Below are 17,441 nucleotides of genomic sequence, written 5' to 3'. Positions count from 1 at the left end.
TATTATTACCATTATACTGATGTATTACTGTACTATATTATTACCATTATACTGATGTAATACTGTACTATATTATTACCATTATACTGATGTATTACTGTACTATAGTATTACCATTCTACTGATGTAATATTGTACTATATTATTACCATTATACTGATGTAATACTGTACTATAGTATTACCATTCTACTGATGTAATATTGTACTATATTATTACCATTATACTGATGTATTACTGTACTATATTATTACCATTATACTAATGAAATACTGTACTATATTATTACCATTATACTGATGTAATATTGTACTATATTATAACCATTATACTGATGTATTACTGTACTATAGTATTACCATTCTACTGATGTAATATTATACTATATTATTACCATTATACTGATGTAATATTGTACTATATTATAACCATTATACTGATGTATTACTGTACTATATTATTACCATTATACTGATGTATTGCTGTACTATATTATTACCATTCTACTGATGAAATACTGTACTATATTATTACCATTATACTAATGTATTACTGTACTATATTATTACCATTCTACTGATGAAATACTGTACTATATTATAACCATTATACTGATGTAATACTGTACTATATTATTACCATTCTACTGATGTATTACTGTACTATATTATTACCATTCTACTGATGAAATACTGTACTATATTATAACCTTTATACTGATGTAATACTGTACTATATTATTACCATTCTACTGATGTATTACTGTACTATAGTATTACCATTCTACTGATGTAATATTGTACTATATTATTACCATTATACTGATGTATTACTGTACTATATTATTACCATTATACTGATATAATACTGTACTATATTATTACCATTATACTGATGTAATATTGTACTATATTATAACCATTATACTGATGTATTACTGTACTATAGTATTACCATTCTACTGATGTAATATTATACTATATTATTACCATTATACTGATGTATTACTGTACTATATTATTACCATTATACTGATATAATACTGTACTATATTATTACCATTATACTGATGTAATATTGTACTATATTATAACCATTATACTGATGTATTACTGTACTATAGTATTACCATTCTACTGATGTAATATTATACTATATTATTACCATTCTACTGATGTAATATTGTATTATATTTCTGGATTTGTATGGGTTGGTTGCAGCGGAGGCTGCTGAGGGGAGGACGGCTCATGTGTTTACATTACATTGAGCTGATGTAGGTCTATAAACATTGGTATGGCTGGGTGTGTTTACATTACATTGAGCTGATGTAGGTCTATAAACATTGGTATGGCTGGGTGTGTTTACATTCCATTGAGCTGATGTAGGCCTATAGACATTGGTATGGCTGGGTGTGGTTACGTTACATTGAGCTGATGTAGGTCTATAAACATTGGTATGGCTGGGTGTGTTTACATTCCATTGAGCTGATGTAGGCCTATAGACATTGGTATGGCTGGGTGTGTTTACATTACATTGAGCTGATGTAGGCCTATAGACATTGGTATGGCTGGGTGTGTTTACATTACATTGAGCTGCTCTAGGCCATTTTAGAGAGTTGGGCCAACTTTTGTCATGTTGAATATTGTTCTAATTAGACATTCAGTTACATAGCACAGTTTAAATATCCCCCACATAATGTTGCTGGGGAGCGATAGATTATTAATTAAAGTGTCATGTAAATGCATCATAATGTAGAAACCTCAAATTCCCAGTTCTCTAAATACCTGACTAGGGCAACTCTCTAAATACCTGACTCAGCAACTCTCTAAATACCTGACTCAGCAACTCTCTAAATACCTGACTCAGCAACTCTCTAAATACCTGACTCAGCAACTCTCTAAATACCTGACTCAGCAACTCTCTAAATACCTGACTCAGCAACTCTCTAAATACCTGACTCAGCAACTCTCTAAATACCTGACTCAGCAACTCTCTAAATACCTGACTCAGCAACTCTCTAAATACCTGACTCAGCAACTCTCTAAATACCTGACTCAGCAACTCTCTAAATACCTGACTCAGCAACTCTCTAAATACCTGACTCAGCAACTCTCTAAATACCTGACTCAGCAACTCTCTAAATACCTGACTCAGCAACTCTCTAAATACCTGACTCAGCAACTCTCTAAATACCTGACTCAGCAACTCTCTAAATACCTGACTCAGCAACTCTCTAAATACCTGACTCAGCAACTCTCTAAATACCTGACTCAGCAACTCTCTAAATACCTGACTCTGCAACTCTCTAAATACCTGACTCAGCAACTCTCTAAATACCTGACTCAGCAACTCTCTAAATACCTGACTCAGCAACTCTCTAAATACCTGACTCAGCAACTCTCTAAATACCTGACTCAGCAACTCTCTAAATACCTGACTCAGCAACTCTCTAAATACCTGACTCAGCAACTCTCTAAATACCTGGCTCAGCAACTCTCTAAATACCTGACTCAGCAACTCTCTAAATACCTGACTCTACAACTCTCTAAATACCTGGCTCAGCAACTCTCTAAATACCTGACTCAGCAACTCTCTAAATACCTGACTCAGCAACTCTCTAAATACCTGACTCAGCAACTCTCTAAATACCTGGCTCAGCAACTCTCTAAATACCTGACTCAGCAACTCTCTAAATACCTGACTCAGCAACTCTCTAAATACCTGACTCAGCAACTCTCTAAATACCTGACTCAGCAACTCTCTAAATACCTGACTCAGCAACTCTCTAAATACCTGACTCAGCAACTCTCTAAATACCTGACTCAGCAACTCTCTAAATACCTGACTCAGCAACTCTCTAAATACCTGACTCAGCAACTCTCTAAATACCTGACTCAGCAACTCTCTAAATACCTGACTCAGCAACTCTCTAAATACCTGACTCAGCAACTCTCTAAATACCTGACTCAGCAACTCTCTAAATACCTGACTCAGCAACTCTCTAAATACCTGACTCAGCAACTCTCTAAATACCTGACTCAGCAACTCTCTAAATACCTGACTCAGCAACTCTCTAAATACCTGACTCAGCAACTCTCTAAATACCTGACTCTGCAACTCTCTAAATACCTGACTCAGCAACTCTCTAAATACCTGACTCAGCAACTCTCTAAATACCTGACTCAGCAACTCTCTAAATACCTGACTCAGCAACTCTCTAAATACCTGACTCAGCAACTCTCTAAATACCTGACTCAGCAACTCTCTAAATACCTGACTCAGCAACTCTCTAAATACCTGGCTCAGCAACTCTCTAAATACCTGACTCAGCAACTCTCTAAATACCTGACTCTACAACTCTCTAAATACCTGGCTCAGCAACTCTCTAAATACCTGACTCAGCAACTCTCTAAATACCTGACTCAGCAACTCTCTAAATACCTGACTCAGCAACTCTCTAAATACCTGGCTCAGCAACTCTCTAAATACCTGACTCAGCAACTCTCTATTACCTGACTCTACAACTCTCTAAATACCTGGCTCAGCAACTCTCTAAATACCTGACTCTACAACTCTCTAAATACCTGACTATGAAACTCTCTAAATACCTGACTCAGCAACTCTCTAAATATCTGACTCAGCAACTCTCTAAATACCTGACTCTGCAACTCTCTAAATACCTGACTCAGCAACTCTCTAAATACCTGACTCAGCAACTCTCTAAATACCTGACTCAGCAACTCTCTAAACACCTGACTCAGCAACTCTCTAAATACCTGGATCAGCAACTCTCTAAATACCTGACTCTGCAACTCTCTAAATACCTGGCTCAGCAACTCTCTAAATACCTGACTCAGCAACTCTCTAAATACCTGGCTCAGCAACTCTCTAAATACCTGGCTCAGCAACTCTCTAAATACCTTACTCAGCAACTCTCTATACACCTGACTCAGCAACTCTCTAAATACCTGACTCAGCAACTCTCTAAATACCTGACTATGAAACTCTCTAAATACCTGACTCAGCAACTCTCTAAATATCTGACTCAGCAACTCTCTAAATACCTGACTCTGCAACTCTCTAAATACCTGACTCAGCAACTCTCTAAATACCTGACTCAGCAACTCTCTAAATACCTGACTCAGCAACTCTCTAAACACCTGACTCAGCAACTCTCTAAATACCTGGATCAGCAACTCTCTAAATACCTGACTCTGCAACTCTCTAAATACCTGGCTCAGCAACTCTCTAAATACCTGACTCAGCAACTCTCTAAATACCTGGCTCAGCAACTCTCTAAATACCTGGCTCAGCAACTCTCTAAATACCTGGCTCAGCAACTCTCTAAATACCTGACTCAGCAACTCTCTAAATAGCTGACTCAGCAACTCTCTAAATACCTGACTCAGCAACTCTCTAAATACCTGACTCAGCAACTCTCTAAATACCTGGATCAGCAACTCTCTAAATACCTGACTAGGCAACTCTCTAAATACCTGGCTCAGCAACTCTCTAAATACCTGACTCAGCAACTCTCTAAATACCTGACTCTGCAACTCTCTAAATACCTGGCTCAGCAACTCTCTAAATACCTGACTCAGCAACTCTCTAAATACCTGGCTCAGCAACTCTCTAAATACCTGACTCAGCAACTCTCTAAATACCTGACTCAGCAACTCTCTAAATACCTTACTCAGCAACTCTCTAAATACCTGGCTCAGCAACTCTCTAAATACCTGACTCAGCAACTCTCTAAATATCTGACTCAGCAACTCTCTAAATACCTGACTCAGCAACTCTCTAAATACCTGACTCAGCAACTCTCTAAATACCTGACTCAGCAACTCTCTAAATACCTGACTCTGCAACTCTCTAAATACCTGACTCAGCAACTCTCTAAATACCTGACTCAGCAACTCTCTAAATACCTGACTCAGCAACTCTCTAAATACCTGACTAGGCAACTCTCTAAATACCTGGCTCAGCAACTCTCTAAATACCTGACTCAGCAACTCTCTAAATACCTGACTCAGCAACTCTCTAAATACCTGACTCTGCAACTCTCTAAATACCTGGCTCAGCATACAACCAACCAACATGAATACAGGCACATGTGAATGTCATGTGTCCTGAGTGGTAAGTAGAAAAACATCTCTCTGTTACGGTCCTCTACGTCATTCACTGGTAATAATACTTACATAAATATCTGCACCATAAAATCCATCCTGGTAAACAACACTGCAAAGGATGCAAACACAAACAAACACAAACAAAACAAACATCCATATTAGTGCAAGTTGACATGCAGGCACCATTTAGACACCAACCCTGTCTGTCTGTGGAGAGGTTAGTGTGTCCAATCAAGAACCACCAGACATGAGAGGGGTGGAGCCAAACAGGGAAGTTCTGCAGGCACTCTCCTCTTCCTACTCTGTCTCTCTTTGTGAATCCCAAACCAGCGCCTTGCCCCCCCCCCCCCCTACCAACTCTCTCGGAGGGCCCTCTGTTGTCACGTGTTGCTGACGAAACTCAGAGGGTGACTTCCAGAGTGACGAGGGGATCAATAAACCCATCAACTTCGGCACTCATGCCGCATTCAAAACAACTGGGAACTCGGAAATCTCCGACGTCTGACTTCAGTGTGTTCAAGACAACTGAGAACTGTGAAAAAAACTAGCTCTGAATTCGATTTTTTTAATTTTTTTACAGTCATCCAACTCTTCTGAATTCCAAGTGGGAAACTCAGACATCTTTCTAGAGCTCCGCTTTCTGAGGCTTTCACTGATGTCACAATTTGACCTCTTTTTTTCCCCCAGAGTTCCCAGTTGTCTTGAAAAGCACCAACACTCCGGACTTGAATGGTGCAACTCATGTTCCACATTTAAATAACAAAACAAGCAAGAAATTAAAATGAACAAATCCCCACCCCCCTGTCGTTTAACAAAATATAACAGTTAGCATGAGTGCTATGTCATCTTTTATACGTGTCAAGTCAGGACATCGGACATAAACAAACGCACGTGTCATTTAATTTGAAAAAGCCTCTCTATTATTTTGTGTGAAATTGCGCAAACTAAAAAAAAATAACACGGTGCCTTATGGGATTCAACTTCTCTCTGAAGCTGGCAGCATTGCCTTATGGGATTCCACTTCTCTCTGAAGCTGGCAGCATTGCCTTATGGGATTCCACTTCTCTCTGAAGCTGGCAGCATTGCAGGCTCAGTAGAAGTGACTACCTACCGGTGGGGCTAATTAGCCCTTACACCCTCTATAGTTTTACCTGCATTTGGGACACTTGTGCAAAAGGAGGAAGTGAGTGTGAACACGTAAATGGGAGGCCACGGGGAACGGGGGGGATTTGGGATTCAGTCTTTCTCTGAGGTGGTAAGGAGGCTGGGGAGGTCCAGAATGTGCATCTCGGACCCCACACTAGGAGTCAAAGGGGGCCTTAGTCGAAACGCCAATCGGAAAACAGTTAGTTGAACTAGTGAACAGTCCTAAAGGTGATGTCACTACTGTCACTGCTAAATACCTCATCTTCCTACCACATTCTGATCAGACTGTTGAAACAACTCCTCGATGACAAATAATCATATGTTCCATTTAGCAGACACTTTTATCCTAAACACCTCATATATTTTACGTGTGGGTGTGGCCCCAGTGGGAATCACCACCAACAACATTTGGCTCCAAGCGCCAAGCACCAAGCTCCAAGGTCCAAGCTCCAAGGTCCAAGCTCCAAGCCACAAGGTCCAAGCTCCAAGCCACAAGGTCCAAGCTCCAAGCCACAAGGTCCAAGCTCCAAGCCACAAGGTCCAAGCTCCAAGCCACAAGGTTCAAGTTCCAAGCGCCAAGCACCAAGCTCCAAGCTCCAAGGTCCAAGGTCCAAGCTCCAAGCCACAAGCTCCAAGCCCCAAGCTCCAAGGTCAATCCCCAAGCTCTACTGACTGAGCCACACAGGACCTCATGATCATGATGATTATAACATTTACATCTAGTATTTTTCCCAGGTCCATCTGTTATCTCTCTCTGTCTCTGTTATGACACTCTGCCTTCTGGTCCTCTGTGACCAAGATAAAGGAGACGAGACCAGTTTAAACTGAGAGTTTCTAGGTATCGTATATATGTGTGTGTGTGCTTGTGTGTGTTGTGTGTGTGTTGTGTGTGTGTGTTGTATGTGTGTGTTGTATGTGTGTGTTGTGTGTGTGTTGAAAGTGTGTGTTGTGTATGTGTGTGTTGTGTGTGTGTGTGTGTGTGTTGTATGTGTGTTTGTTGTATGTGTGCGTGTGTGTGTTGTATGTGTGTTTGTTGTATGTGTGTGTGTGTTGTGTGTGTTGTGTGTGTGTGTGTTGTGTGTGTGTTGTGTGTGTTGTGTGTGTGTGTGTGTGTTGTATGTGTGTGTGGTGTATGTGTGTGTGTGTTGTATGTGTGTTGTATGTGTATGTTGTGTGTGTGTGTGTAGTGCATGTGTGTTGTGTGTGTGTTGTATGTGTGTGTTGTGTTGTGTGTGTTGTGTGTGTGTGTGTGTGTTGTGTGTGTTGTATGTGTGTTGTCTGTGTGTGTTATATGTGTGTGTGTTGCATGTGTGTGTTGTGTGTGTTGTGTGTGTAGTGCATGTGTGTTGTGTGTGTGTTGTATGTGTGTGTTGTATGTATGTGTTGTGTGTGTTGGTTGTATGTGTGTTTGTTGTACATGTGTTGGTTGTATGTGTGTGTGTGTTGTATGTGTGTGTGTGTTGTATGTGTGTTGTGTGTGTGTTGTGTTTGTGTGTTGTTTGTGTGTTGTGTGTGTGTGTTGTATGTGTGTTTGTTGTATATGTGTTGTATGTGTGTGTGTTGTATGTGTGTTGTGTGTATGTGTATGTGTTTGTGTGTGTGTGTATTGTGCATGTGCTGTGTGTGTGTGTGTGTGTGTGTGTGTGTGTGTGTGTGTGTGTGTGTGTGTGTGTGTGTGTGTGTGTGTGTGTGTGGTATGTGTGTCTGTGTGTGTTGTGTGTGTGTATGTGTGTGTGTGTGTGTTTTTTGTGTTATGTGTTTATTGTGTGTGTGTGTGTGTGTTGTGTGTTTATTGTGTGTGTGTGTGTGTGTGTGTGTATGTGTGTGTGTGTTGTGTGTGTTGTGTGTTTATTGTGTATGTGTGTGTTGTGTGTGTGTATGTGTGTGTGTGTGTGTTGTGTGTTTATTGTGTGTGTGTGTGTGTATGTGTGTGTGTGTTGTGTGTGTGTGTGTTGTGTGTGTTGAGTGTTTATTGTGTGTGTGTGTGTGGATGTGGATGTGTGTTGTGTGTATGTGTATGTGTGTGTGTGTTGTGTGTGTGTGTGTTGTTTGGTATGTGTGTTGTTTGGTATGTATGTTGTGTGTGTGTGTGTTTGTGTGTGTGTCTCAGCAGCAATTAGATGTGTTTTAGACTGTTTGCTCGATCTCTGATAACATCTGAAATGTCACAACATGGAAAGAGCATTCTGCTTCGGACAGATTCATTTGACTGCTCTCTGGGACTGGTGTGTGTGTGTGTGTGTGTGTGTGTGTGTGTGTGTGTGTGTGTGTGTGTGTGTGTGTGTGTGTGTGTGTGTGTGTGTGTGTGTGTGTGTGTGTGTCTCAGCAGCAATTAGATGTGTTTTAGACTGTTTGCTCGATCTCTGATAACATCTGAAATGTCACAACATGGAAAGAGCATTCTGCTTCGGACAGATTCATTTGACTGCTCTGTCATGTACTGTCATGTTGTCTTGTCTCTGTCCTTTCCCTTCACCCTGTCTCCCTCTGCTGGTCGTGTTAGGTTACCTTTTCTCCCCCGCTTTCCCCCAGCTGTCCCTTGTCTCCTCTAACTACCCATTCACCCCGTTCCCCACCTGTTCCCTTTTTCCCTCTGATTAGGTCCCTATATCTCTCTCTGTTTCTGCTCCTGTCCTTGTCGGATTCTTGTTTGTTTGTGTCATTCATGCCTGAACCAGACTGTCGTCATGTTTGCTGTAACCTTGTCCTGTCCTGTCGGAATCTGCCGGTCCATCTGAGCCTACCTATGTTTGGTAATTAAAGAAGCTCTGTTTAAGTTGATTCGCTTTTGGGTCCTCATTCACGCACCGTAACAGAAGAATCCGACCAAGAATGGACCCAGCGACTTCGGATCCTCTCCACTCAGCCGTCGAGATCCAGGGAGCGATGCTAGGCAGACACAAGCAGGAATTGTCTGCTGCTCGACATGCCGTTGAGACCCTGGCCACCCAAGTCTCCAACCTCACAGAACAGGTTCACCATCTCCGCCTCGATCCACCGGCCACTTCCAGGGCTTTCGAATCTCCGGAGCCCAGAATCAATAACCCGCCGTGTTACTCTGGGGAGCCCACTGAATGCCGCTCGTTCCTCACCCAGTGTGATATTGTGTTTTCTCTCCAGCCCAACACTTACTCCAGGAGCACCGCTCGTGTCGCCTACGTCATATCTCTCCTTATTGGACGGGCTCGTGAGTGGGGCACGGCAATCTGGGAGGCAAGGGCTGAGTGTATTAACCAGTATCAAGACTTTAAGGAGGAGATGATACGGGTTTTTGATCGATCTGTTTTTGGGGAGGAGGCTTCCAGGGCCCTGTCTTCCCTATGTCAAGGCAATCGATCCATAACAGACTACTCTATTGAGTTTCGCACTCTTGCTGTCTCCAGTGGCTGGAACGAGCCGGCCTTGCTCGCTCGTCTTCTGGAGGGTTTCCGCGCAGAGGTAAAGGATGAGATTCTCTCCCGGGAGGTTCCTTCCAGCGTGGATTCCTTGATTGAACTCGCTATTCGCATTGAGCGACGGGTTGATCTTCGTCACCGAGCTCGTGGAAAGGAGCTCGCGCTCTCCGTCGCCTCCCTCTCCGCATCACTACCATCTTCCTCTGCCGGCTCGGGTGCTGAGCCCATGCAGCTGGGAGGTATCCGCATCTCGACTAAGGAGAGGGAACGGAGAATCACCAACCGCCTCTGTCTCTATTGCGGTTCCGCTGGTCATTTTGTCACTTCATGTCCAGTAAAAGGCCAGAGCTCGTCAGTAAGCGGAGGGCTACTGGTGAGCGCTACTACTCCTGTCTCTCCTTCAAGATCCTGCACTACCTTGTCGGTCCATCTACGCTGGACCGGTTCGTCAGCTTCCTGCAGTGCCTTAATAGACTCTGGGGCGGAGGGCTGTTTTATGGACGAGACCTGGGCTCGGGAACATGACATTCCTCTCAGACAGTTAAAGGAGCCCACGGCCTTGTTCGCCCTGGATGGTAGTCCTCTCCCCAGGATTCAGCGTGAGACGCTACCTTTAACCCTCACTGTTTCTGGTAATCATAGTGAAACCATTTCTTTTTTAGTTTTTCGTTCACCTTTTACACCTGTTGTTTTGGGCCATCCCTGGCTAGTTTGTCATAATCCTTCCATTAATTGGTCTAGTAATTCTATCCTCTCCTGGAACGTCTCTTGTCATGTGAAATGTTTAATGTCTGCTATCCCTCCTGTTTCCTCTGTCTCTTCTTCACAGGAGGAGCCTGGTGATTTGACAGGGGTGCCGGAGGAATATCACGATCTGCGCACGGTGTTCAGTCGGTCCAGGGCCACCTCTCTTCCTCCACACCGGTCGTATGATTGTAGTATTGATCTCCTTCCGGGAACCACCCCCCCCCGGGGTAGACTATACTCTCTGTCGGCTCCCGAACGTAAGGCTCTCGAAGATTATTTGTCTGTAGCTCTTGACGCCGGTACCATAGTCCCCTCCTCCTCTCCCGCCGGAGCGGGGGTTTTTTTTGTCAAGAAGAAGGACGGGTCTCTGCGCCCCTGCATAGATTATCGAGGGCTGAATGACATAACAGTGAAGAATCGTTATCCGCTTCCTCTTATGTCTTCAGCCTTCGAGATCCTGCAGGGAGCCAGGTTTTTCACTAAGTTGGACCTTCGTAACGCTTACCATCTCGTGCGCATCAGGGAGGGGGACGAGTGGAAGACGGCGTTTAACACTCCGTTAGGGCACTTTGAATACCGGGTTCTTCCTTTCGGCCTCGCTAACGCTCCAGCTGTCTTTCAGGCATTAGTCAATGATGTCCTGAGAGACATGCTGAACATCTTTGTTTTCGTTTACCTTGACGATATCCTGATTTTTTCACCGTCACTCCAGATTCATGTTCAGCACGTTCGACGTGTCCTCCAGCGCCTTTTAGAGAATTGTCTTTTTGTGAAGGCTGAGAAGTGCACTTTTCATGCCTCCTCCGTCACATTTCTCGGTTCTGTTATTTCCGCTGAAGGCATTAAGATGGATCCCGCTAAGGTCCAAGCTGTCATTGATTGGCCCGTCCCTAAGTCACGCGTCGAGCTGCAGCGCTTTCTCGGCTTCGCGAACTTCTATCGTCGTTTCATCCGTAATTTCGGTCAGGTGGCAGCTCCTCTCACAGCCCTTACTTCTGTCAAGACGTGCTTTAAGTGGTCCGTTTCCGCCCAGGGAGCTTTTGATCTCCTCAAGAATCGTTTTACATCCGCTCCTATCCTTGTTACACCTGACGTCTCTAGACAGTTCGTTGTCGAGGTTGACGCGTCAGAGGTGGGAGTGGGAGCCATCCTTTCTCAGCGCTCCCTCTCTGACGACAAGGTCCACCCATGCGCGTATTTTTCTCATCGCCTGTCGCCGTCGGAACGTAACTATGATGTGGGTAACCGCGAACTGCTCGCCATCCGGTTAGCCCTAGGCGAATGGCGACAGTGGTTGGAGGGGGCGACCGTTCCTTTTGTCGTTTGGACTGACCATAGGAACCTTGAGTACATCCGTTCTGCCAAACGACTTAATGCGCGTCAGGCGCGTTGGGCGCTGTTTTTCGCTCGTTTCGAGTTCGTGATTTCTTATCGTCCGGGCTCTAAGAACACCAAGCCTGATGCTTTGTCTCGTCTCTTCAGTTCTTCAGTAGCCTCCACTGACCCCGAGGGGATTCTCCCTGAGGGGCGTGTTGTCGGATTGACTGTCTGGGGAATTGAGAGGCAGGTAAAGCAAGCACTCACTCAAACTCCGTCGCCGCGCGCTTGTCCTAGGAACCTTCTTTTCGTTCCCGTTCCTACTCGTCTGGCCGTTCTTCAGTGGGCTCACTCTGCCAAGTTAGCCGGCCACCCTGGCGTTCGGGGTACGCTTGCTTCCATTCGCCAGCGTTTCTGGTGGCCCACCCGGGAGCATGACACGCGTCGTTTCGTGGCTGCTTGTTCGGTCTGCGCGCAGACTAAGTCCGGTAACTCTCCTCCTGCCGGCCGTCTCAGGCCGCTTCCTATTCCCTCTCGACCGTGGTCTCACATCGCCTTAGATTTTGTCACCGGACTGCCTTCGTCAGCGGGGAAGACTGTTATTCTTACGGTTGTCGATAGGTTCTCTAAGGCGGCTCATTTCATTCCCCTTGCTAAGCTTCCTTCTGCTAAAGAGACGGCACAAATCATCATCGAGAATGTTTTCAGAATTCATGGCCTTCCGTCAGACGTCGTTTCGGACAGAGGTCCGCAATTCACGTCTCAATTTTGGAGGGAGTTTTGCCGTTTGATTGGGGCTTCCGTCAGTCTCTCTTCCGGCTTTCACCCCCAGTCTAACGGTCAAGCAGAACGGGCCAATCAGACTATTGGTCGCATCTTACGCAGTCTTTCTTTTTGCAACCCTGCGTCTTGGTCAGAACAGCTCCCCTGGGCAGAATACGCCCACAACTCGCTTCCTTCGTCTGCGACCGGGCTATCTCCTTTTCAGAGTAGCCTCGGGTACCAGCCTCCGTTGTTCTCATCTCAGTTCGCCGAGTCCAGCGTCCCCTCCGCTCAGGCTTTTGTCCAACGTTGCGAGCGCACCTGGAAGAGGGTCAGGTCTGCACTTTGCCGTTATAGGGCGCAGACTGTGAGAGCTGCTAATAAGCGTAGAACGAAGAGCCCTAGATATTGTCGCGGTCAGAGAGTTTGGCTCTCCACTCAGAACCTTCCCCTTAAGACGGCTTCTCGCAAGTTGACCCCGCGGTTCATTGGTCCATTCCGTATCTCTCAGGTCATTAATCCTGTCGCAGTGCGACTTCTTCTTCCGCGATATCTTCGTCGCGTCCACCCGGTCTTCCATGTCTCCTGTGTTAAGCCCGTTCTTCGCGCCCCCGCTCGTCTCCCCCCCCCCCCCCCCATCCTTGTCGAGGGCGCACCTATCTACAGGGTCCGTAAAATCTTGGACATGCGTCCTCGGGGCCGTGGTCATCAGTACCTAGTTGACTGGGAGGGGTACGGTCCTGAGGAGAGGAGTTGGGTTCCCTCTCGGGACGTGCTGGACCGTGCGCTGATTGATGATTTCCTCCGTTGCCGCCAGGTTTCCTCCTCGAGTGCGCCAGGAGGCGCTCGGTGAGTGGGGGGGTACTGTCATGTACTGTCATGTTGTCTTGTCTCTGTCCTTTCCCTTCACCCTGTCTCCCTCTGCTGGTCGTGTTAGGTTACCTTTTCTCCCCCGCTTTCCCCCAGCTGTCCCTTGTCTCCTCTAACTACCCATTCACCCCGTTCCCCACCTGTTCCCTTTTTCCCTCTGATTAGGTCCCTATATCTCTCTCTGTTTCTGCTCCTGTCCTTGTCGGATTCTTGTTTGTTTGTGTCATTCATGCCTGAACCAGACTGTCGTCATGTTTGCTGTAACCTTGTCCTGTCCTGTCGGAATCTGCCGGTCCATCTGAGCCTACCTATGTTTGGTAATTAAAGAAGCTCTGTTTAAGTTGATTCGCTTTTGGGTCCTCATTCACGCACCGTAACATGCTCTCTGGGACTGGTGTGTGTGTGTGTGTGTGTGTGTGTGTGTGTGTGTGTGTGTGTGTGTGTGTGTGTGTGTGTGCGTGTGCATTTGTGTCTGTCTGTCCCTAGTTGGTCGCATAATTTCATTCCCAGTCCGCTCATCTCCCTCAGACTGCCATTTGTAATAGAAATACCCCCAGCTCTGCATGAAGGACTCCAGATTGGGCTTTCATGAGAGCAATTAAAGGAGTGGACCAGAGTTCATGGAAATACTATCTATGTCACCTATCTCTATGTCAAGACTCCGCTAGAGTGTCTTAAATCAGCCGGCACTTCTGGCTGGGGGGGCAAAGTGTTGTTCATCATTTGTTAAGTTTAGTAAAATAACATTCAGCCTCCTTAGACACCAGATGCAATTATGAAGAGAGAAAATAAAGACTGGAAAATTATAATCCAAATCATATTCAGCCTCCGTCTGTTAGAGCTATCATCCTCTAGGGGATGAGGGTGGGGGGGCTATTAGAGCTATCATCCTTTAGGGGATGGGGGGGCCCTGTTAGAGCTATCATCCTCTAGGGGATGGGGGGGGGGGGGGGGTGCCCTGTTAGAGCTATCATCCTCTAAGGGATGGGGGGTAGGGAAGAGGGAGAGGGCCCCCTGTTAGAGCTATCATCCTCTAGGGGATGGGGGGCAGGGAAGAGGGAGAGGGCCCCCTGTTAGAGCTATCATCCTCTAGGGGATGGGGGGGGGGGCAGGGAAGAGGGAGAGGGCCCCCTGTTAGAGCTATCATCCTCTAGGGGATGGGGGGCAGGGAAGAGGGAGAGGGCCCCCTGTTAGAGCTATCATCCTCTAGGGGATGGGGGGGGGGGGCAGGGAAGAGGGAGAGGGCCCCCTGTTAGAGCTATCATCCTCTAGGGGATGGGGGGGCAGGGAAGAGGGAGAGGGCCTCCTGTTAGAGCTATCATCCTCTTGGGGAAGAGGGAGAGGGTGTAGGGGGCACGGGGAAGAGGGAGAGGGTGTAGGGGGCACGGGGAAGAGGGAGAGGGTGTAGGGGGCACGGGGAATCCCCCCCCAATCCTAACCCTAACCAATAGGAGGGTACACAATAGACCTTAGATCAGTGTCTGGAGGCAACTCCATCCCAAACACTACAACCCCCAGAACCCCCCAGCCCAGACTGACGGTCATCTCACAGGAGTCTGTGCAAGGTCAGGTGCAAGTCTTTGGGCCCGATCACATGCTATGGGGTGGCTTTCTCTGGTGGGGTAAGATCAGCATGCACTGCTTCTGTCCTCTATCCCGAAAACCCCATTTCACATCATATACAGACACAGAGAGAGACAGTTAGAGAGAGAAACAGAGAGAAAGAGAGAAGAAGAACTAGAGAGCGAAAGAAAGAAAGAAAGAGAGAGGAAGAGAGAAAGGAGAAAGGAGGAGGATAGAGAGAGAGAAAGAAAGAGAGAAAAGAGGAGGATAGAGAGAGAGAGACAAAGGGAAATAAAGACAGAAAGAGAAGATAAAGAGAGAAGAGAGGGATACTCACCCTCCGTATGTGGGGATGTGAGGTGGGGGTGCGGCTGCTCTGAATGTGTTGTAGACCGTACGCCCTCGACCTCTTAGATGGGCCCCTCTGTAGGCCGCCACCGCTGCACTGGCTGCTGAGTAGGGGAAGCCCGGTACTGGAGGGGGGGGGGGGGGGGGGGGGACAGAGAGAGAGAGAGTACGGTAGAGAGAAGGGGTGAGAGAATGAGAGAGAGAGACAGAGAGAGAGAGAGAGAGAGAGAGAGTATGGTAGAGAGAAGGGGTGAGAGAAAGAGAGAGAGAGACAGAGAGAGAGAGAGAGAGAGAGAGAGAGACAGAGAGTACGGTAGAGAGAAGGGGTGAGAGAAAGAGAGAGAGAGAGAGAGAGAGAGAGAGAGAGAGAGTACGGTAGAGAGAGAAGGGGTGAGAGAGAGAGAGAGAGAGAGAGAGAGAGAGAGAGAGAGAGATTATCATTTCACAGAGATATGCTTCAGTGTTCTGTGTAAAAAATTGCAGCAAGATGAATTGTAAATTCAGATGACATCGATTCAAGTCAAATATTAAAATACTAAAACTGCACAAAACAAACACTCTCCCTATTCCCTACATAGTGCACTACTTTTGACTACAGCTTATAGGGCACTATCTAGGTTATAGGGAGTAATTTGGGACACAACCAGTGAGTTAACAGGATTAGAGCGTGATATCTCCAGAATGGACCAGACTGTCCTAAAGACACCAGGCTGTCCTAAAGACACCAGGCTGTCCTAAAGACACCAGGCTGTCCTAAAGACACCAGGTATATTGACAGGAGAGTCACAAGGTAAACATCTTCTTATTGATTGAATTATGCATGGGCACAACAACAACAACAACAGACTATGATGCCGGGTCAATGTTCTCATAGTCTGACAGGTAATATACACTACAGGCTTTGTGTGACCTTGGAAACGGAGAACCTTTTTCTGTGCTATCAAGTATATCACACTCAAGCAATTAAACACGCCAAGTGGTTGAACCTTTCAACACTCCTAGTGGTTGAACCTTTCAACACTCCAAGTGGTCAGAACCTTTCAACACTCCTAGTGGTCAGAACCTTTCAACACTCCAAGTGGTCAGAACCTTTCAACACTCCAAGTGGTCAGAACCTTTCAACACTCCAAGTGGTCAGAACCTTTCAACACTCCTAGTGGTTGAACCTTTCAACACTCCAAGTGGTCAGAACCTTTCAACACTCCAAGTGGTCAGAACCTTTCAACACTCCAAGTGGTCAGAACCTTTCAACACTCCAAGTGGTCAGAACCTTTCAACACTCCAAGTGGTCAGAACCTTTCAACACTCCTAGTGGTTGGAACCTTTCAACACTCCAAGTGGTCAGAACCTTTCAACACTCCAAGTGGTCAAACCTTTCAACACTCCAAGTGGTCAGAACCTTTCAACACTCCAAGTGGTCAGAACCTTTCAACACTCCAAGTGGTCAGAACCTTTCAACACTCCAAGTGGTCGGAACCTTTCAACACTCCAAGTGGTCAGAACCTTTCAACACTCCAAGTGGTCAAACCTTTCAACACTCCAAGTGGTCAGAACCTTTCAACACTCCAAGTGGTTGGAACCTTTCAACACTCCAAGTGGTCAGAACCTTTCAACACTCCAAGTGGTCAGAACCTTTCAACACTCCAAGTGGTCAAACCTTTCAACACTCCAAGTGGTCAGAACCTTTCAACACTCCAAGTGGTCAGAACCTTTCAACACTCCAAGTGGTCAGAACCTTTCAACACTCCAAGTGGTCAGAACCTTTCAACACTCCAAGTGGTTGAACCTTTCAACACTCCAAGTGGTCAGAACCTTTCAACACTCCAAGTGGTCAAACCTTTCAACACTCCAAGTGGTCAGAACCTTTCAACACTCCAAGTGGTTGGAACCTTTCAACACTCCAAGTGGTCAGAACCTTTCAACACTCCAAGTGGTCAAACCTTTCAACACTCCAAGTGGTTGAACCTTTCAACACTCCAAGTGGTCAAACCTTTCAACACTCCAAGTGGTCAAACCTTTCAACACTCCAAGTGGTTGGAACCTTTCAACACTCCAAGTGGTCGAACCTTTCAACTCTCCAAGTGGTTAAACCTTTCAACACTCCAAGTGGTTAAACCTTTCAACTCTCCAAGTGGTTAAACCTTTCAACTCTCCAAGTGGTTGA

General features: G+C 45.9%; 1 protein-coding gene across 1 annotated transcript in view; it reads right to left on the bottom strand.

Moving 5' to 3' along the window:
• The window catches only part of rbfox1 (RNA binding fox-1 homolog 1), a 406,536-nt gene that overhangs the window by 23,611 nt on the left and 365,484 nt on the right, over window positions 1–17,441 (bottom strand). The window contains 2 exon segments of the mRNA XM_090197802.1: window positions 5,199–5,238; window positions 15,267–15,402. Coding sequence (XP_090053928.1) covers window positions 5,199–5,238; window positions 15,267–15,402 — 176 coding nt within the window.

The sequence above is a fragment of the Oncorhynchus mykiss genome, chromosome 13 (assembly GCF_057628025.1).
Source record: "Oncorhynchus mykiss isolate SJ-2025 chromosome 13, ASM5762802v1, whole genome shotgun sequence".
Lineage (NCBI taxonomy): Eukaryota > Metazoa > Chordata > Actinopteri > Salmoniformes > Salmonidae > Oncorhynchus > Oncorhynchus mykiss.
Note: the sequence above shows the minus strand (reverse complement) of the source record. Positions and strands in the feature narration are given on the sequence as shown.